Source organism: Periophthalmus magnuspinnatus, chromosome 14 (genome assembly GCF_009829125.3).
Source record: "Periophthalmus magnuspinnatus isolate fPerMag1 chromosome 14, fPerMag1.2.pri, whole genome shotgun sequence".
Classification (NCBI taxonomy): domain Eukaryota; kingdom Metazoa; phylum Chordata; class Actinopteri; order Gobiiformes; family Gobiidae; genus Periophthalmus; species Periophthalmus magnuspinnatus.
In genome coordinates this window covers 29643789-29666010 of record NC_047139.1, presented here as the reverse complement: position 1 = coordinate 29666010, position 22222 = coordinate 29643789, and the positions used below count along the sequence as shown (strand labels likewise).

The 22222-nt window shown below is 39.0% G+C and overlaps 1 protein-coding gene across 3 annotated transcripts in view; it reads left to right on the top strand.

The window, feature by feature from the left end:
* The window catches only part of cadm2a (cell adhesion molecule 2a), a 234638-nt gene extending 212658 nt beyond the window's left edge, over nt 1-21980 (top strand). For 2 of the 3 annotated variants that reach the window (XM_033978258.2, XM_033978257.2), the window contains 3 exons: nt 808-921; nt 12241-12363; nt 17644-21980. In XM_033978258.2, coding sequence (XP_033834149.1) covers nt 808-921; nt 12241-12363; nt 17644-17762 — 356 coding nt within the window. In that variant the 3' untranslated portion in view covers nt 17763-21980. The remainder of the gene's footprint in view (nt 1-807; nt 922-12240; nt 12364-17643) is intronic. The other variant, XM_033978259.2, reaches the window with a different exon arrangement.
* Nucleotides 21981-22222: the final 242 nt, after the last annotated feature.

The window sequence follows — 22222 nt, the reverse complement described above, 5'->3', positions numbered from 1 at the left end:
CCCGCTCTCTCTCCTTCTCTCTCTTCTCTTCTCTTTTTTCTCTTTCTCTCTCTTTCCCTCTCTCTTTTTCTCTCTCAAATACGTTCACCGTGCTTCTTAGTGATTCACGCTAAAGCTGAAATGTCACCGAGGCACACAGGACACTCGCCCCAGAGAGAGACAGAGGAGCTTAGCCAATTAAAAAACGGACAGTAAAAATGTACAAGGACCAAAACATAAAAAGTGAAGCTAGTGTTGTAACCTCATTAACTTTGTCAGACCGTGTTTTAAGCCATAATTCCTATTTCATTACTTTTTAGCACAAAAAGTAGGGTCTAGATACATGGATAATGTATGCAAACTTCAGAGTCATATTAAAGGAAGTGCCATTACAGGTTTTTAAAGTCTTGTTTTTGGTATTATATTTATAACATGAACATGGATCTAAAGTTCTAGTCATGTAAATGTGAAATATAAATCCATCAGACATGTACTTATAATTCAAGGCAAGACAATGAACGTTGAAAACACATTTTGATGAAACCAGTCTTATTATTCGTATAATCCACTTTACTTGCACATTTTATCACAGCGCAAGTGTAGTGCAAAGTAAGGGTAAGTACGACTACCAAACCTCCTAAATATCTCAAACAATCATTTTCATTGACATCATTTTTTATTTGTCAGTTTTAACTTGTTGTTTGTGTCTCTCATGCATTAGTTATGTAATATTTCACCCCTTTAGTTTGCCCTCACTGCTGTGTTATCTAACCGCACCCATGTGAATTTGGTTTTGTTGTATTTTTGTATGTGTTTGCCCTCCACCAGACGCACCCACCTCCCCACCTCCACCCACCACTGCCCCCCTCCATCCCTTCACCCCAGAGTCCACTGCTCAGTTAGACAGCCCCGCCTCCGAGCCCTCAGTGACCGGACACAGAGGTACAGTACTGCCCCCTACACTCCTCTGCATGCATTGTTCCTTCTCTTCACTTTCTTTTACTGTCTCTCTCTCGCTCAGGTGGTTCACTGCCTCTAAGTGCAAAGGCTCCTATATTATGAAACTGTTAGATGGCCCTCCTGGCTCTCTACTTTGCTCTTATAGCTGTAAACTCTTGACTAAAATGCGTTGCGGTAAGTTGTATTAATTGCATTGTGAAACCTGATATCTAGGCTCTGAAATACTGGGTCTTTTGTCCTCCTGGCATTTCCAACTCTTGTGTACTTGGCTGTCCTCAAAAAAGCAAATATCATGTCCGAATGAAAATGTCTACCCACTGGAGAGCCCTCATTAGCTGCTCTATTGGCACAATTATGTAGTGTGTGAAATCATGCATTATTGAATGAGGAAATGGGACAGATTTGTGATAAAGCTTTTTTTTTGTTTTTATTCTATTTAGTCAAATTACAGTACATGCTCATTTGGTTTTGTTTTTAGTAATGCTCCATAATAGTTTAATTCTTAAGTCAGTATTTGAAAATGTTGAAAATAAAAATGGGGATAGTACCAATGAGTACAAAATGTGCGTGACTGGAGAGCAAAACCTCTATGTAATGACTCATTTTGTTTAATCAAGAGAAATCTGGGCAGAAATGTCAATAGTATTTTTCATATACAACACATTTAAGATAAACAAGGTTATTTTGCTAATGGGGCAGCTGATGGCTCCAATGCCAAATGAGGAAATGATGATGCTAAGGTTTGTGAAAAGATAGAACTTGTGTTACATGTGCATGTGTTACATTTTAGGCATCAAACACATAAGTGGATAGATGCTGTGTGCTTGTTTGGCCTATTTAAGCTTTTTGATAACTTTCCACACCTTTTTAAAGTACTACTATACACCATGCACCTGTTTCATCAAACGTGTATTCCGTTTTTTTTCTCTCTCCTCTCGTCTTGCCTCTGTTCCAGTCCTGTCAGTATAATTCCTTCTCATCATGGCTCCTCAGTAAATTGTCATCTTTAAAGTCCCTCTTTGAGTCTTGACTCTTTCTCCTCTGTTTGGTCCCTTCCTCTTTTGCTTTACATTCTCCATCACGCCTTTCTTCTTCTTCCTCCTCTGCAGTCTCAGTCTCTCCGTAGACCTCCGTGTAGATAAGAGACTTGCACACGTTGTTGGATATTCCTCATCTTGCGTGTCTTCTTTCTCTGATATGTGTTTGTGTTACCGTGCCGACACAAAAGGAGCAGAGCATGGTGGTGTATCTTGGGGGAATCTAAATATCAGACTGCTTGAGCGCGTCTCGCAGTCACAGGATACCACACTATCTGCTTTCATGTGTCGACTTGATTTATTACCAGGGCTTTTCACAGGCCCGGGATGAAAGCAAACAAGTGCGGAGCTGGAGAGGAGCCCTGGTGACGTTTTGCCTCTTTAATAAAGCTGTCTCTCTGCGTGAGGGAAGTACGCTGTGTGTTGGGATAGGGCTAAGGTCGTGATGTAAAGTTTTAGCTTACCAGGTTTAGGTGCTTTCAATTCCCAAAAGTGGAGGAAGCAATTCAAATGTTCTCAGTCAAGATGAAGTAAAAGCATGGTATTATTCAGACTGAAGAAAAGTGGTGCTGTAGTCAAAGTATTAAAGTAAAGTTAACTCAGAAAGTATCCTCTGCTACTGCAGCCACTATTTTTAATGAGGGGCATTGAACTGGGGGGTAAATGATACTGTTTACCCAGGGCCAAGTGCAGGAAAGAGCTCCTCAGAGTCTATAATATGCATTTTTCATAAGACTATATGTAGTTCAGACCCCCCAAGATGATTCTTACCTAGGGCTCCATACACTCCTGCTTCTAATGTTTCCGTTAAGATCACTGGTACTATATTTGCTGTTACTATAAACACCTGCAGTACTACGCCTATTCATGGGTTACAGCTTCTTGGTATTTGCTACATTTTGAGGACTTTTTATCATTCAAAACATAGAATATTTTGCTTCAAATTCTTAAGTGCTCATTTTGAATAGACTTCTTTGTAGATCAGATTCTGAATTTCAGTTTGAAGTTTCTATGAAATCAAAGGTTAATAATGATAAATGCTCAAGAGCTATCTGTTGACTTGGAACTGCATTTTGTGTGGTTGACGTTGATAGTTCCCTCCCCTGTTATAATGTACGTTCCAGTTGTCCAGGCCCTGTCCAGGTACGCCAGAATAGAAGACAACATGTTTTAGTTTGCCTATTATGTCCTTCTGCACAGTGTATTTTAACCTTGACCTATCAGAAAGAAATCAGGGTCTAGGAGGAGGTCCTAAAATCATTCCTGTTCGCTGTCATGACAACCATCAGCCAATCAGAGCCAAATGTGTAACGACTCCATTATCTACTGTCATACATGCAGCTGAGTGCGAGCTCCGCCTGAGCCCAGAGGCAAACCTGAATGACTGACATGTAATAGAAAGTGATGTTAATTAACCTCTACCTGGCTGCTAATTGTGATTAATGTAATCATGATTTTGTAAGAATATAACAACAGATGATCAGTAGAAAGTGGGATAATGCCATGTTTTTAGAAAGACACAAAAGCGTCTCTTCCTAATGCAGTCTGAAACCCATTTGAAATACTTTTTGTGACTATCATTTAGTTTGTACTTTTACGGAAGCGCACAGTCAAAGATAATAACTTTTCTCTTAAGTTTTGGGAAGAAAATTGAAATGTTGAACCAATTTACTTTTTATGATCGTTTTGGCAAAAGGGATTATTTTGTAGAAGTGGGAACATTTTGTCTGATGGATGGACTGTGAGGCTCTGCAGAAACTAAAAACATTAATATTGAACTTAAAACTACATCTTAAATAACCTAAACATATACTGGGTGTACAAATATTATAAATACCACCATTTAGCTATAGCATCAGTTATATTGTTAAGGCAAATTTTCTTTTTGATATTATGATACAAATTATCGCCCTGCCCGAATACATTGGCTCTCTTCCTGAGCTTTATCCTATTTTCATAAAGCCTTGTCGGCACATTAGTTGTTATTGAAAATGTAAATATGACCCTAATCCATATCTTCTATAATGGTGTAGTTGACCTTTGCAGTTGCACTTAACAGGTTTAGTCCAGCCTCCTGCGTCTGTCCCATCAGTACAGCCGGACACCAGGCCTGCAGCATAACTACACTGAGTGAGGCTCTTTATTACTGAGCTGTTGACAGGTGGGTCAGCACGCTGCACTTGGAAAGCCCAGGCTACTTTAATGGCTATAATAACTCATTCTCTAACCATCAGAGTCTATAGCACAAGAGCCGCCTTCTTCGAGCACACATAAGAAAGATTAGTGCTGTTAGTGCATGATGTTTTTTCTCAGTTCAAAATGTTAGCTCCTGTTATCACTATAAGATTGCAAACTCAATTTCAATACCAGAGAAAACAATTCATTTTTTTCAGTGTTGTTAATTACTCAATCGAGTTTAGTTTTGAATCTAGTTTTTCAATTAGTATGAGGCTATCGATGTCCTTCAGTTTAGGCCTGAAATTGAAACCCATGTATTATACAACTGGAGAATATTTTTACTGCAGGCGTATGTTAAATTATTCACTGGCTAAAATAGTACACATCACACAGTTTTACGTATTCATAAAAGGTCAAAAAGGTCCACAGATTCGTATCTAATTTTATCTTCGTAACTTATGCCACACTGAGGAAGGCAGCTAAGGTCTTTGTGTAAAGTAATTATAGACCAAAAGCGTCACAAGACATTAGTGTTCTTCTCTTCTAAACAAATGAGATACATTATTTAAGTTGGATTGTGATCAAAATGCACTGAGGCTGCTGGAAAGTGTTTCACTCCCAAATGATGCAGTGTAATATGGCTTTGAGCGGTTCATTTGTCTCATCTAAAAGTTTGCTTTCATGTGCTTAACTGGAAGGCAACAATAGAGCATAATTGAGTACTGTCCACAGTATGGCTTTAAACTTAGCAGACAAGGAGACAAGTAAGTGCAGGCTAAATTAAATCTGTGGAGAAGGGATCCCTCTTCCTCATTCCAACCAAAGAATCTACGGGACACAAACAGGTGGCAGACCCCTCACTATAAAAGTTACATAGCTACTGTACATAATTCCTCTGTTTATTTCTTAAAATAAACTATTTCATGTCCCCTTTCTTGTTGATTCTTCTATTGGACACATCTATCATATCAGATAATGTGATGATATCTCCATGTTCTAACTAACCCCATTTTCACCTTTACACTTATCTACGATTTTGCTTTTTTCATGCAAACCCAATAAACGAAAGAACCATTGTGGGTCCTTGGAGGCGCTGCTTTATTCCATTGCTATCGATCTCATTTCAAGATGGAGGCCACAGGTTGGGTCATGCAATGAACATAAGACATATTTCCTGGAGGGTAAATGGTTTGTTACAGAAAGGCTAAGTTCCGTTTGCAGTGTCCCCCAGGGAACATTGGTTAAATATTGAGCTGTACCTTCAGACCTCCTCTGCAGCCCCCCACTCTCCTGGTCTCCTGCCCCATAAAACACTGGAACACAGGAGGAATTAAAACATAATGCAAAGGGCTCTCCACTTATTGCCTGCGAGTTTATTGATGAGCTGTCACATTAACTAGCTTTAGGGAAGAGTTATGGCAACAATTTCTAATGGTAGTGTTGGACAAAGGCAGAAAAATCATTACATCCTGGGGCGCGTGATATGAATTATGAGTTAATAGCAATTTCAATTCATTTCATCTCAATGAGGAAAGATAATGGTGTCTACGTTGGAATAGCCAAGTTAAGCGGGCCACACTGGTTGAGAATATCGTCTGGAAATAACATGATTTGAACTTGCAAAATTAAGTGTAAAAATATGTTTAAAGTTGTCCACTATCCTATAATAAGGGGGAAGGAGTCATATGCAGTGTTTCTATTGACTTATATTGTGTACATGAAGTCACTGTATGAACACATTCAGAACACACTACTGTCATCTACTGTATTGAAATGTATGACATAATGATTGGCATATTTGGTGGACATTTTCAAGTGAAATTAATTCCTGTGATTAATGTCTAACACTGCTATCAAAGTAGTCACAGCTGAATGAGTTTGGGATGGAAGAGCAGATGATAGTGTCCGCCGTCTGCCTGCTTTTATTCTAGATTCAGCAGGATATTTGTTTGATCCAAATAAGCACAAAAATGTCTTGGGACCCACAGCACACATGTGTCTTCTATCCGTCTTGCGGGACTGTGTGTACGTGTGAAAGTTTTCAGCTTTCTTGCTATATATTTTTGCTTTACTTCTGCCTTGGAGGGTTCTTTGAGCTTGGCACTAAAACAGCTTTAGGAGCCAAGGGCTATATTTCCAATCCCAGCCAAAAGAAAAATTGGATGTAATTGACTCAATAAATGATGCTGGCAAGTCTTTTCATTACTTAAAGATAATGTTCTTTGCAAAAGCCATATATATATATATATATATATATATATATATATATATATATATGGGGCGACAGTGGCTTAGTAGTTAGAGCAGTGGTCTCCCAGTGGTCCAGCAGTGGTCCCCCAAACCAAAGGTTGGAGGATTGATTCCCACTCAGACCAAGTTCTGTCGCTGTGTCCTTAGGCAAGACACTTTACCCTTGCCTACTATGAAAGTGGTGTGTGTGAGTGATAGGTGATGGTCAGAGGGACTTCACTTCCTTCAAACTGCCTCAGGCTATAGCTGTGGCTATGTGGCCAGTAGCTTGTGCTAGTGGGGTGAATGAGTATGACTGTAGTGTAGTGGTTTAAACCTGTAAAGTGCATTACAAGTGTAAGGCATTATTAATATCATATTTATATATTTAAGCTTTAGGTCTAATCTAGCCTTACCAAAAACATACCTGGTGTTTTGTGTTGTTTTATTCACATATGTTTGAGTAATCCTGCTTCTCCAACACCACTCTGCACCACTCTGCATCATAAAATAGTAATTTTCTTTCCTAATGTTCCCCCAGATTTCAAAGTCAATACCTCTTTATTTTGCCTTTTCTAATAACTAATTTTGATGCCTGCAGATATATATTTTTGCTCACATTAACTTATCCTGCACCTTCTGGCAACTGAGACCTTTTACAAAGAATCCTGGGACTAAATAACCTTTTAAATACCCGTTTCCATCCACATTATTGTGAGTTGCGAAAAGCCAAAGTGTCCAAAGGCCAAATGAATGCATAAATATGGATACCATAAGGTTAGCACTGGAAATCACCATCCATCACCACCACATCACCATTCATTTACAAGAGACAATTTGATTAACAAATTCCTGTAATATGGATGTAAATGTGTATGAAGGCCCTTCATTAGTTGTCTGACCTACAGTAGTTGCATAATTGAGTAGTTAAAATATAAAAATTAGTAACAGATAGATTTGAATGTAGTCCAGGTGAGGAGTTCTGTGTAGTGTGTAAATCCAGCTTTCTATTATAATAACACATTTACTGTTACACACCAGCTGACCCTCACTGGAAGCACAAGGACACTGCAGCAGTGTAAGGAGCACTAAGGCCACTCACTGCTGCTTTATTGATCTGAGCCACAGAGACGAGCGCTACATAAGCAACAATAAGTAAAGCAAAAAGATGAATATATGCAAATGTTGGCTGTTTAGAGAAACTACAGTCACAATGTATATGTGTATTGTACAGTATTTCAACAAGGAAACTGTTAAGTGATGGGGTCATGGTGGTATTTATTTTTGATTCAGTGGTATTCTAGATTGTTACCTGGTTGTTTTGGAATATTTGAGTGCATAAAAAAGTGTTTTCTGGTTTCCTATAGATGCTTTTCAGTGATAAATACCATTAAAATACCATTCAAATCCAAGCCTGAATATAAAAATGCTTAATTACTTAGATAAATTGATAGACCTGTTGATTTATTGCTTATAAAAGACACTTCCGAGATGCAAACAAGATTGGCATTTAAGTGTACGATGGTCGAATAAACAAACCTTGACAAAATTTACCCTGAATATTGTCTGTGTTTATGTATGTCTTTGTCTTTGTGTGTGTGTCTGTGTGGGTGTGTTTCTATGTCCGTGTGGGTGTGTGTGTGTGTGTGTGTGTGTGTGTGTGTGTGTGTGACAGTGCAGGTGTACCTATCAAATGGAAGTGAGCACTTGATTAAATTGGGGCTTAATCTTTGCCTCTCTTCTTGTACTCACATGGCGTCTCTCCAGCTGAGCCCTTGATGGAATATTTGAACTCATAATAAAAGCTGTATTCACTTTTCTGTGGTTAACCTCCATCTGTGTCAGCCATGTTGACACTTTGTAACTACATAATGTCCAGTGTTATTAGTTTTTTGTAATATATAGTATTTTGCCTAATATTACAACTACATGTGAAGGCTAATTTCTTAACCTGTGGCATGCAGTTTTTTTCTGGTGGGGTGTATTTAAGGTCAAGGTATACTTTATTGATCCCTTGTGAGGGACATTCATTCTTTACATTTGACCAATTCTTCAACTAGTGCCACTGGGGCAACCTGTCAGGAGCAGTGAGCTACAGCAGAGCGTACAGTGCTCGGGGATCCATCTCCATGATCTTGAGCTTGGCTTGGAGACAACTACCTTGGAGGATTTTTTCCTCTGTCTAGATTAGTTTTTGGTTTAGTCCTATTTAGGCCTTGTTTAGGTTGTTGTTATAGACCTGGTTTAAATGCAGTGGAACTCTAAAGCCTAATAATATCAAGGTTTTGAGTACAGCAGATGTATAATACAAGAAATTGATATTGTATTTTGTAGCAGTATGTGACCCTATAGTGGCACCAGTGGTTGAGTCCAGTTAGGGAGTGGTTAAAAAGAAGCCATGAACTCCTTTAATTTATGAAATCTGCCGGCTCACAAGGCCAGGTGACAAGGAGAGAACCATAAATATTAAAGAGGAGTTTGCTCTGCCACGCTCCCATATTAAATCACACAGAGAAGAATGTATGTGCCCTTATTAAAAGATAATGTCTCCTGGAACCATAAAAATGTCTAATCCTCTCCTCTAGATCCCTCTCCACCACAGCGTCTTTCAGTTTGTCTTAAATTTCACTCTTTTCCTGTCCATCAATCTCCATTTTCCCCTGCGCTGCGTGTCCTCTCACTCCCCGCTGTAGCTCGCTGCTTTCTACAGAATACATTATAGCAGAACAGATGAAGCATACCATGTGGGTTAGCAACTTTTCATGGGGCACATTTTAAAGGTTATGGGCAAAAGGTTTACATTTAAAATCATATGTTTTATACATTTTGTAGAGGAGGAAAAAAGTGAGGATAAAAGAAAATTTTTCCCACGATGACCTAAATAAATGTATAAATGTATATCAAATGAAATTATATTACGATTTTAAAAATATATAACAGTTGGGTAGTACTTTACAATGCAGCACATTTTATTTGGTAAAAATGGTCCAAGCTGATGAATAAACATGGGACAAACCATGCAGAGTTTATAAAAGCTCTACCACTGTGTACAATTGCTAATTTGTTAGACAAAATGTAGCAGTATTTTTTTTTTCTTTTTGTGTGGAGAAAACATATCAATATACAGTATGTTTTGGATGTATATGTACCACATCACCAGGTAGATATTAAATAGAGCTGTGCATTTAATTAAACTGCAATGCTGCTCAAATCAGGAGTGAAAAACACAAGCAGACCTCTGCCAAGGCTCTTGTCCTACCTCACAGTCATTATAATATAAAGTAATATGCATCTCTATGTGTAGCATAAGGCTTCCCATGTTTCCATGTTAGTAGTTGTCAGTGTGAGAACACAGTGGTATTTCCATAAAACCATGATATCACATCTTTCTGGAATATACAGGGATTTTCTTCACACTCCCTCCCCATATAACCTTTAACACAAAACAATCTCATCCACCCAAGTGTACAGTGCATGGGTGCCAGTGAGAGCCAGGACCTGTGCTCACTTGCTTTTGTGTTGTACCTGCCACAGTGAAGCCGCCATGATGGTGACAAGAGTGTGCTGGCACATAGAGGTGAGGAGGGACACTCGTATATGTGTTAGTGCTTTGGTCTTTGCACCACTGACCAAGCAGAACTCCAGCACAGAGAGATGTGTGAGGAGCAGTGTGGCAGGAGGAGGCAGTCGGCTGTGAAGACCTGCAGACCCACAGAAGCTGCAGTTGTTCAGTTTGGCCACATGGGCGGACACCTAAAGAAAAGATTAGTAAAGCGAAACAGTCAATATGTGTGCTGTGATGGACTCCACCGTGCACTGGCTAGAGGCTGTTCAACTCCACTGGCTTCGGTTAACCTGTAATTATCCCTTGGAGTGTACAAGTACTGTCCTAGCCACTGTAAAAGTAGAGATTCTTCTCGATATATGATCTCAATCTGGTTTGTGTGAAAGATATTAAAGAATCACTCACCGACTAATGGATTAATACTGATTGTGCTCAGCCCTTGAGCAAGTCACTTTGTATATATTGGAGAGACTGTAGGTACTGAACTGTTTCACTGTCAGTCACCTGTGATTTCATGAAAAGTTAAAACTGTTCATTCCAACATTCCCCACAGAGATAAATGAGTTTTATACTGTACTGTGGATTATTATAGTCAAAGGAGCAACATTTTCATGGAGATAAGCAGGATGTGGCCCTTATCCAGGCCAAGTATGAGTCGGGTTTGTGGAGATGCAAGCCCACTCATCATAAAGATATTACAATTAGACATTTTTTTGTTTCTTAGTACAATAAAAACATCCCAAATGAAATAATGTGCTTTTAGTTTAGTTAAAAATTTACACCGTTTAATTGATTCAGGCTTGGAGCTCACTATTTTTGCCCCTTTTTTAATTAATTAAGACAATTATGCACCTTATAATTCATGACTGAGAGTGTTATGAACTGAAACTTCTGACATACATGTTGAATCAATATAAGCTTTTGGCATATAATTAACCAACTGAATATGCCACTGTATATAGACCATTAGAATCTCTGGTTTGACATTGGCTGGCTTATCTTGAAATGTCTATAGAGCAGACCCTCTCCAGCGCGTAGACATGTTCCCAAATTTACATAGATCAGGCGTATGCTAATGTTGACTGTCTCTGCCTGCTTTCCATCTGCGCTGCCACTGTGCTGTATTTGAGCCATCTCTCCCCTCCACACAAACACAGAGAGAGACAGTGACAACCGCTGCGGCAGGATAATGAGGAGCGCTAATTTCTCAGGTGTCATAAGACTGATACATATGAATAATACAGGCTCTCCTCCACCGCTGTCTCTGTCAACTTTTCCACATTCATCTCCCATGCCCCCACTAGTGCCTTGTCCTTAGCCTTACCTTGACTGGCCTCAGAGGCAGACGAGTGAATACATGGAAATCATACTTAGAAAAAGTCCTTTGATGCCTTTTGCATGAGGCTTGAACCGACTTGTCTTTCATGACTTGACAATTGTTTCCGCCGACACCTATAGGGGCAGTGGCAAAACCTTACTTCATTTTCTCAACTTTTTGTCTGCCTTGGCAACGAACTAGAAAAATTACAGATCTTCTCTTTTGTATTTTGTCTATGATGATTTATTTACTGTGTACGTCTCTTCACTGTTGCCCTGCTTTGCATGTTGGGGACTCCTGCAGGGACCAGCCTAAATTATTCAAAGTCTTTTTTTCCTCTTTTCATGTTCCTTCATTTTGCAGGTCTTCTGTCTGTCTCCCTTGTCTGCATTATATTCTACACAAGCTTCTGCGCAATAGGAGGGATAACAGCGGCTTAAAATGATCTTTAGGAATAAGCTCTTTCTGCTGTTTTGGCATTGTGTTTTTGATGTACACTGATCAAGCATAACATTATGACAATTAAATGTTATTGGGAATGTATTAGGCAGAGGTCAAATTGCTTCTACTGTGCAGTTTGACAAAAGTAGCAAAAGCAGGTCTGGTGCCCACTGCTGGTGTTTTGCATTGTACAAAACAAGGCATTCAGGCTTTGGTGTATATCAGAGACACAGATTTAAAGCCCTACAATATAACTTTTTTTTTATTATTATTTTATTATTTTTAATGCACTGAATAATGATTTCCATGGAATCATGCAGGTGTCATGCCATCTCCAGAAAGCTGCTTTAAGTCAATAGATTAAAAAAAAACACATTGAATGTTGGATTTTTTATAAAATACAATACCCAGTTCATTGTTACTTGTTGTGTATGAAATATGATATTTTGAAGGTGGTCATAATGTTATGCCTGACCTGTGTATTTAGTTGTTTGTTCTGCCTTGACTCTTTTTTGTCCGTGTTTTCTCTTCAGACCCAAACGCAGTGGGGCAGCACGGCACGGACCATGCGCTGATCGGTGGAGTGGTGGCTGTAGTGGTCTTCGTCACCTTGTGTTTAATCATTGTCCTGGGGAGATATCTGGCCAGGCATAAAGGTACGACCGCAGTGATCTGGAGCTGTCTGTCTCAGAGCTCACGGACGCAGCGGAGCATGGCCTAGTTCAGCTGTCCTCTGCTGAAAGGACAAAAAGTACAGCCACTAGCACTGGCCAATAGGACGGCAAGACGCTTTTCATTAAAGATGTACTGTGTCATATTTCTGGTGGTACTCCACCTGCATGCACCATAGAGACGTGATTACTTTGCCTGCAATATTTAACAGTATGGCAATAAACATATCTATCTCCATGGAGACGTGCAGATGATGCCACCAGGCCAAGTTACAGGTCAGATCTGTGGAGAGGTGAGCTGCTCAAAGTAAAAATACATGTGTTATAAGGTTTTGAGCAATAAAAACTATATAAATACTGAAGAGATAAGTTACTGTAAATACTCCAAGCAAAGTGATAGCATCTCCATGAAGATAAGCAGGTGTTAGACCCTCCACCAAAAAAGTTATTTAGTGTAAAATACTTTTCATTTGTATAATTTTGTATATTTGTGTATAATGTATAGTTTGTATAATGTATAAAAACAGTTATATTATTGGCCCTCGCCACTCACGAAGTGATGGCGAGGGGCATTGTTCTTCCTGGGTTTCTTCTTCTTATTATTATTTTTTTTCTACCCCTGGGATCGCAATTTTCACCCCCTGAACGTCAACGAAAAGTCTCACATGGGGGTATCAAATCGACCGGCTTGGCAAAAAATTCAAGAAAATATGCATCACGAAAATGACCCACACACACTGGCTCGACAGCGCCACCTAGAAAATTCAAAATTTTAAAATGAATTGGGAGCCGACACGCATTTTTCACCCTAGCTCGACGAAATTCACACCAGTGATAGAGCTCATGGAGACAAGCAAAAAAGCCAATCATAGTGCGGCCCTAGGACGGACAGGAAGTCGGCTATATTGAATCGAAAATTCGCCAAATTTTTCGTTGTGTATTTTCAAAACCCTACTAGTCTCAGGTTTTTGGTCCAAATGAGCTCAGATTTCACATGCCACATCCAGACACATGGGTTTTCAAAAGTTATCCACGTTTTCTCCAAATTCCACACGGTTCGCCCGTACGCCGCCACCGAAATACGCCTTCGTTTCCTGTTTTTTCGATGTCCTCTCACGACCACAGGCATTGCCCTACAGAGCTCACATTCACGTCACATATGCGAGATTGGGGCATGAATGGAATGCAATATTAATTTTAATCAAAATGAACACTATAGCGCCCCCTACCATAGGGGTGAAACGCAAACATTATCGGATTCCTACGAAATTCGGGGAATAAATTGGGGGCATGACATGGACCAAAAAATAATATTACGGGCATAGGTCATTTTTCACACTTGGCCACCAGGGGCGCAAAGACTCCAAAAAAAATCATTGAAAAATGTCTGACACGCACATGCATTGGTCTACACAGCTCAAATTCACATCACACGTGTGATATGAGGGTATTAATAAAATGGATTATTAATTGTAATAAAAATGAACACTATAGCGCCCCCTACCATAGGGGTGAAACGCCAACATTATCGGATTCCTACGAAATTCGGGGAATAAATCAGTGGCATCAGAAGAAACAAAAAATTACATTATGGCCATGAGTCATTTTCCACGGTTGGCCACCAGGGGCGCAAATACTAAAAAAAAAATCATAAAAAGATTTCTGACACGCACATGCATTGGTCTACACAGCTCAAATTCACATCACACGTGTGATGTGAGGGTATTAATAGAATGCACTATTAATTGTTATCTAAATGAACACTATAGCGCCCCCTACAGTATTGGTAAAATACACAACTTTGTCCGATTGGCATGAAACTTGGGGAGATAATTGTGGGCATTAAAAGGGTCAAAAAAGTCCATTACACCATACCTGTATTATGTACACGGTTGCCGGTGCAAAGCCACAGACCCCTCTCATATAGAGTCAGGGCCACACAGCCCAGGGCCACACTGCATATTAACATTGTTCTTCGTTTTTCCGCCAAAACAATCGCATTTTTCACCCCCTGAACATTCACAAAAAGTCTCACATGGGGGTATAGAATCGACCGGCTCGGCAAAAAATTTCATAAAATTGGTGTCGGGAAAATGTCCCATGCCCCCTGACTCGACGGCGCCACCTAAAATGTCACCCCTATGGGAGAGGAGCCTGGTTTATTTTGGAAAACACACACAAAAATCAGAACAGTGATAGAGAATGGGGGGACAAGCATAAAAATGAATTGAAGCACTGCTCTATGACAGACAGGAAGTCGGCCATTTTGGATCAAAAATTCGCCACTTCATTCGCAGCGTGTTTTCAAAACGCTACTAGTCTCAGGTTTTTGGTCCAAATGAGCTCAGATTTCACATGCCACATCCAGACACATGGGTTTTCAAAAGTTATCCACGTTTTCTCCGAATTCCACACGGTTCGCCCGTACACCGCCACCGAAATACGCCTTCGTTTCCTGTTTTTTCGATGTCCTCTCACTACCACAGGCATTGCCCTACAGAGCTCACATTCACATCACATATGTGTGATTGGGGCATGAATGGAATGCAATATTAATTTTAATCAAAATGAACACTATAGCGCCCCCTACCATAGGGGTGAAAGGCAAACATTATTGGATTCCTACGAAATTCGGGGAATAAATTGGGGGCATGACATGGACCAAAAAATAATATTACGGGCATAGGCCATTTTTCACACTTGGCCACCAGGGGCGCAAAGACTCCAAAAAAAATCATTGAAAAATGTCTGACACGCACATGCATTGGTCTACACAGCTCAAATTCACATCACACGTGTAATATGAGGGTATTAATAAAATGGATTATTAATTGTAATAAAAATGAACACTATAGCGCCCCCTACCATAGGGGTGAAACGCCAACATTATCGTATTCCTACGAAATTCGGGGAATAAATCAGTGGCATCAGAAGAAACAAAAAATTACATTATGGCCATGAGTCATTTTCCACGGTTGGCCACCAGGGGCGCAAATACTAAAAAAAAGAATCATTAAAAAATGTCTGACACGCACATGCATTGGTCTACACAGCTCAAATTCACATCACATGTGTGATGTGAGGGTATTAATAGAATGCACTATTAATTGTTATCTAAATGAACACTATAGCGCCCCCTACAGTATTGGTAAAATACACAACTTTGTCCGATTGGCATGAAACTTGGGGAGATAATTGTGGGCATTAAAAGGGTCAAAAAAGTCAATTACACCATATCTGTATTATGTACGTGGTTGCCGGTACAAAGCCACAGACCCCTCTCATACAGAGTCAGGGCCACACAGCTCAGGGCCACACTGCATATTAACATTGTTCTTCGTTTTTCTGCTAAAACAATCGCATTTTTCACCCCCTGAACATTCACGAAAAGTCTCACATGGGGGTATAGAATCGACCGGCTCGGCGAAAAAATTCATAAAATTGGTGTCAGGAAAATGTCCCATGCCCCCTGACTCGACGGCGCCACCTAAAAATTTACCCCTATGGGAGAGGAGCCTGGTTTATTTTGGAAAACACACACAAAAAGCAGAACAGTGATAGAGAATGGGTGGATAAGCATAAATATGAATTGAAGTACTGCTGTATGACAGACAGGAAGTCGGCCATTTTGGATAAAAAATTCGCCACTTCATTCGCAGCGTGTTTTCAAAACGCTACTAGTCTCAGGTTTTTGGTCCAAATTAGCTCAGATTTCACATGCCACATCCAGACACATGGGTTTTCATAAGTTATCCACATTTTCTCCAAATTCCACACGGTTCGCCTGTATTGTACACGAGGTTGCCGGTTCAAAGTCATGGACCGTCATTATAATGCAATGTCCACACATATGTAGAAACTGTGTGAAGGGGGATGGATAGCGGCAGGGGGGTGGCCGGGTGGGGAGAATGGTGCGTGGGGGGCGGTGGCTGACCCCGGGCGGTTGCATGGGGGGGCGGTCGCCCGGGGGGCGAGGGCCATCATCGCCGCTCGCGGCTTTAATTTATATTTAATCTCTATCAGACAGTATAGGCTCCATAAATCACTGTCCTTTAACAGTATTACATTCAGGCCGTTAAAGCAGCCCTGTCCTTTACTGCTGCCAAGTTGGCCACACTCTGGCTCATAACAAATACATATAATTAAAGAAGTAAATTTACTCAGTTTAAGTGGCTTTGAGCTTTTATTTGGTAATTTAGTTTTCTTTTAGGACCTTAGTATAAGAGACAATAAAACATTCTAAGTAGTACAATAAACTAATAAAACAGCAACCTTATCAAGAAGTGGTTCAGAAGTTGTAGAGTGGCTTGGGCAAAATAGTTTAAACTTTTTATACAAAATACAATACATTCAAATTCATATACAGAGAAAATGTTTGGTTAAAAGCTGGTAAGCGTGGGTAACATTTCACAATAATTACATCTGAATAAGTGACCGCCCGTCCCCTGATACCGGAAGTAAATTTCCTTTTCATTTTTCTCATAGACTTTCCAAAAATATATACTGTATATATTAAAAGTATGAAATCTTGCTTAGCTGTAACTCATGACCACCACCTATAGTTTATTTGAAATATTTCTGAAACTTTACAAACTGCAAAGTTATTAAAACATTTCGTCAAATGTATATGTGCTTTTTGGACTGTTATGGACATTAGTTAGCTGGTTAGCCTCCGCAATGCCTTTGAATTGTTAATATTTTAATTTTTTGAAAAGTCTATGGGAAAAATAAATCAAGAATGTACATCCTGAACCAGCGTGGACTTCAAAGTGGGCGGGACTCGATTAGCATTAATAAAGCATGAAGAATGATTTATTATCAAGCTTAATTAATACCCTAATTACTAAGTTACTAAGTTACTAAGCCTGAATCTTTCTTATTAAAATATGTGTTTTTCATGAAGTCTTTATTAAGGCTCTAAATAGTGTACTTATCACAACTTGTACTTGAAGAATTCTTTAAAAAGTACCTAAAAAATATTAAATGAAGAGTTTGAGGTATGTCCCTCTGTGGGAGTCACACTTAGGCCTAAATTACCTCCACAGAGAAGGCCCTGCTATAGGTGTGATGTGCTCTGATTGACTCTGTCTGCACTGCTCCTCTGCTGCCTGCTCATTTGCATTTTCCGTCCCTCATCACGGCTTTATGAATAATGTAGCTTTACTGATGCCGTCTCAAGATCCATGCTATTCTTGCCTCTAGCAACTTTGCAACTTTATTTGTTTTCTTCTATATACAAATGCTGTTTTTTATGTATTTTTGTAGGAACATATTTGACAAACGAGGCCAAGGGAGCAGACGATGCGCCAGATGCTGACACGGCTATCATCAACGCCGAGGGCAACCATGCGCACGCAGAGGAAAAGAAAGAGTACTTCATTTAGACTGAAGGGGGCGCTGTCACGGCTCTCTCACATCATCCCCACCTCTCTCTTCTCTGTCTCTCCATCGTTTGACCACTGCCTCCTCACCATGACGACCACAGACAAAGAAACACATGCATTGCCTTCGGTGTTGGCCATTTTGTCCACTATTTTGTTCTAGGCAGCTTACAGTGGGAGTTATCGCCTTCTCCGTGTAGTCGACCATGACTGCTTTTCAAAATGGCCTCCTCTCTTCTACCCTCCCCTCTTACACACGAGTATTCAGTTCACACATATGACCACCAAGCTCATATCTCACATAAACACGGTGCCTAAAACTACCATTGAAATCTCGTCAATGCCTTCATGTATATTGTCTGTGGGTAGCTTCGAGAGGCGGCCAACTCGCGTCCGCTCGGTTCATTTGCGCTTAGCTTTTGATCATTTTCGTTCCGATTTCAACAAAGATCTGTGCTGTTGTAACGCCTTATACTTGTCAATCATATTTTTAGACGCTCCACAACTTTACCCCCTTCTATCGCTCTCTCTCTTTCTCGCTTTCTCCCACCAAATAGACTTGTAATTACAAATGCCCGTTGTAAGATACGAAGAAGGTTTTTTGTGTAACACTGTAGCAAGGTCTGTCAGATACGTGTATAATATGATTTTCAATAGGGTTAGGGGTATTCAAAAAACAAAGGGTAGTGTGGTATCGTCTATAATACACACCAAAAATGTCAAGATGCTAGTGACAGTTAGCATTTTTTCATCCTATAACTCAAATGCTAAATCTGCTATGTACTTTTTGTCGGTATAGTGCTGCACTGTCCAAGTTGCAGATTAGCAAAAAATATCACAAAAGCTTAAGGTAGTTTGTCATTGAGCTTTCGGGTGTACAGAAAGAGTCATTTCTCTACTGCTGTATAAATGGTATCGTTAGTTAATTAGCTTTTCAATTTGTAATTTCACAACACGTTCAACGTCACTGAAATAGTTTTGGAGAACCCCTTGATTGAAGATTAGACTAGTTTATTTTATTTTCTATTTTTGAATTTTTTTGTATTCATTTCACGTTTAGATTGATACCTCTTGTGCGTACAATTTAAGGTCAAGGCAGCTTACCTGTATACTGTAGTCACGCCGGATCACATCTGTTTCATTTGATGGGGTTTTATCATCTGAAAAAATACAATCTAGTGGTAAGTCATTGTCCAAAGGGGGCGCTATTTTCTGAAACATTCTCATAACAAAAGAAGAAGCACAAAAAGGCGGAATGGGTTGTTGGAAATCAATTCACCACTTTCTCTGGAGTCCACATATAAAGTGAAGCATTTTTATTGGGAATTTCAGCAAAAAGGTTTATAATGTTATAATTTATAGTTTTGAAACTCCCCTTCTGTATATTGTGTCTGCAAAACAGTGATTTATTGTGGAAAGTGCTGTTTGGAATCCTGTTAGAAATTTGTATATTTGCCAACCTCTTTTTTTTATTTCTCACTTCTAATTAGTTTTACTATGGGGCATGTATATAATGAGCTTCTCTGGTTCATTTTTATTTAAATTATTCAAGAAATGCAAACAGTGAAGGATATTTATAATAGTGACAGAGGCTATGTGTATATGGCATGCTTTTAGCAGGATGGATTTGAAGGAAAAAAATATTCTAAAATTAGTTGACAAAGATTTTAAAATAAATTATAATAATATGGGGTATGAAATAAAAAAAAACAACATAATTAATATCTTGTTTTTATACCTTTATTTTGTCTACTATATTTTCCATGGTGCATTAGTTTGCAGGAACCTAAGTTGGTTTCTGAAATCCAAAACTTCAAGGCACTAATCCACCAAGAGGGAGCAAATTATTACCAAGGGCAATAAAACGGCCCCACCTGTCTCCAATTCACTGGCCAATTTACAACATTATGCAAATGAGGTCAGCAAGTAAAAGGTCTTTCTCTGTATGTTAATTCAAGCTTGGAACCATAGATCGAAAATTGTAGTGTGTCACCATTCACTTTGTGTTCCGCTGCATACGACCTACGCAACCAACAATTATCAGTACTTTCATGAGTGCTACTGGTTTCAATATAAAGACTTGCAGAAGTACTGTGCAAAAGTTTTCATTGTGTTAGGAAGGGTTAAGAAAGGTGCCAATAGACAGAAGGCAAGTATAAACAAACAAAAATTATCGTCTTTAGTCTTAAATTGGTGATTCAGGTTCAAAAATATGTGCAAAGTTATTAAAATGAATCACTCGCCATTAGAAATTCAAATGGATGTAGAGTTTGAAGGAAAGAAATGAATATACAGTATCTCGCAATGCATTTCGGAGGGAATTGGCTTGTCTCCATGGAAGCAGCTGTGCCAGGAGAAAATAGTTTTGGCAAATGGGAATCTTTTTATAAACGTGATCTGACCCCATCAGCACTCTTTAAGTTCTGCTTGTGTGGGTTTGAATTTTAAGCACGTCTTACTAAAACTTTTGCACAGTATTGCCTTCATTGTGCTTCAGCCCGTCAATCACTTTGTACAACTTGTGCAAAACATCACACTCTGTATATAACTGTACCACTAAGATGTTCTGTTTTTATAGTTTATTTTCTATTCTTACTGTGTCTTAAAGCAGTGATGGTGTCAATCAAGTCTTTTGTTAATTTACATGTGTTGATGAAACTGATTTGAAGAATTAGAAATGTGTTATTATTGCTGTTGGTTGAATTAGGAGCTGAACAGGTGCCATCTCCTGAATTATGCACTCTGACTAATTAGACTATTTCTTAGTAAAATGTGCGATTGATTTTTTTTATTTTTTTTTTTCTGTGCATTTTATTTTTTTTTAACAAAATCCACATGTAAATATTTCTTTTGACATTGGAAGTAATGAGCTAATTTCTTGCATATGGCTTTTTATAATAATTAGTCCAATCAGAATCCATTTTGATGTGTTGAGAGCCTGGCACATCCCATCATGCACTATTTGGTAGATTCAACTGTAGCTTGCTTTGAGTTTATTTTATATTATTAGTTATTTCTATATTTTGTTGAAACTAAGCTTTAAATCTGCTGCCTATTCAATACAAACACACACATCAGAGGCTTCTAATTTCACACTGGTGGACAGACAGAAACAGCATTATTTCATTTCCACTGGGCATAGGTCCATGGTTTGAGTTTAGTTTTTTCATTCTACTTTTTAAGCTTCATTTCCTGGCTCATAGCAAACATCTTTCTTTGAAAATAGGTGGAGGACCAGCTGAGGTGGTATGTTTATGCAGATCAGGCAAGCCCTGCAATAGAGGCTTCCATTATGCCATGAAATTGCCCAATTTCAGGAACAATTTTCATGTTGGCTAAGGGACGTGAAGACGGATACCAATTCACAAAATGTATGTGGATTGAATTCTTTAACCTGGAAATATTCATGGTAAATATCATTTTGAAAATCAATGGCATTTTTGCAACGTTATTGTCATTTGCAGCATTTCAGTACAAACAAAGCAACAAACCAAACATGACTGAAAGATTTTAGTCTTGAATTCACATTGTTGAGTTCTGCCACTGATACACAAAATGTTTCTAGTAATTCTTGTTTTTATTTTTACCAGCCACTAACGGTCACAGTTAAAATTATGTAAAATATTGTCTGAAATAGTGAATATCACATCAGTGTTAAATGAGTTTTTCTACTTTATGAGGCGCGCTTCATCCCAGCCTCTTGTGTAACAGCTGTTTCCTCTTTGGAGACTGTTCTTTTGGCCTGTGTTTTAAGGTGGAAAGACTTCTAAGCTGAAATAATTGATCATTATGAAAGCTCACCAAAACTCCACCTGCCCCAGTGCACCTGTGCACACAAATGCTGCGTACAGTTCAGTCTCACCAGTTTGAAATTACAGAGGCCCCGAGTTTCACCAAGGGGAGTATAAAAGTAATGATAACCTCTATTTGTTTTCGTTTGCCCTACTTTGTTCACTGTACAGACTGGCTTTCTCCACTAAAATAATAAATTCTTACTCACTACAACTTGTTACACAATTGCTTCTAGATTTTTTTATTATTTGATGAAATTGTTGTGTTTTGTTTTGCATCTCAGGAAAATCTTTCATTTAGAAATTTGTCTTATAAAAGGGGACTCGCTGGAGCACGTTTCACTGTGCTAGTCCTTAATGCTGACACCATGTATGTGTTGAGTTTTGGATTCTCACCAATGTTAATAAAACTATTCAGTGATTCTTCAGTAACATGTTGCTTTTGATTTACTTAAATTCACCACTAGATATTTGAAATGGACAATCTGGTTATAGAACTAGTTCAGTGGTTTATTTAAGACTGTAATTTATACAGCATATAGATTATGAACTAAGAAAAATGTTGCTTTTCTGTTTGCACCTGTGTGGATTTGAAGTCAAGCCTCGTATCTAAGCAGAATGACTTTGTGCTCATTTGCAGTGAGGCGTTTTAGGTGAAATAAGTTTCTCATG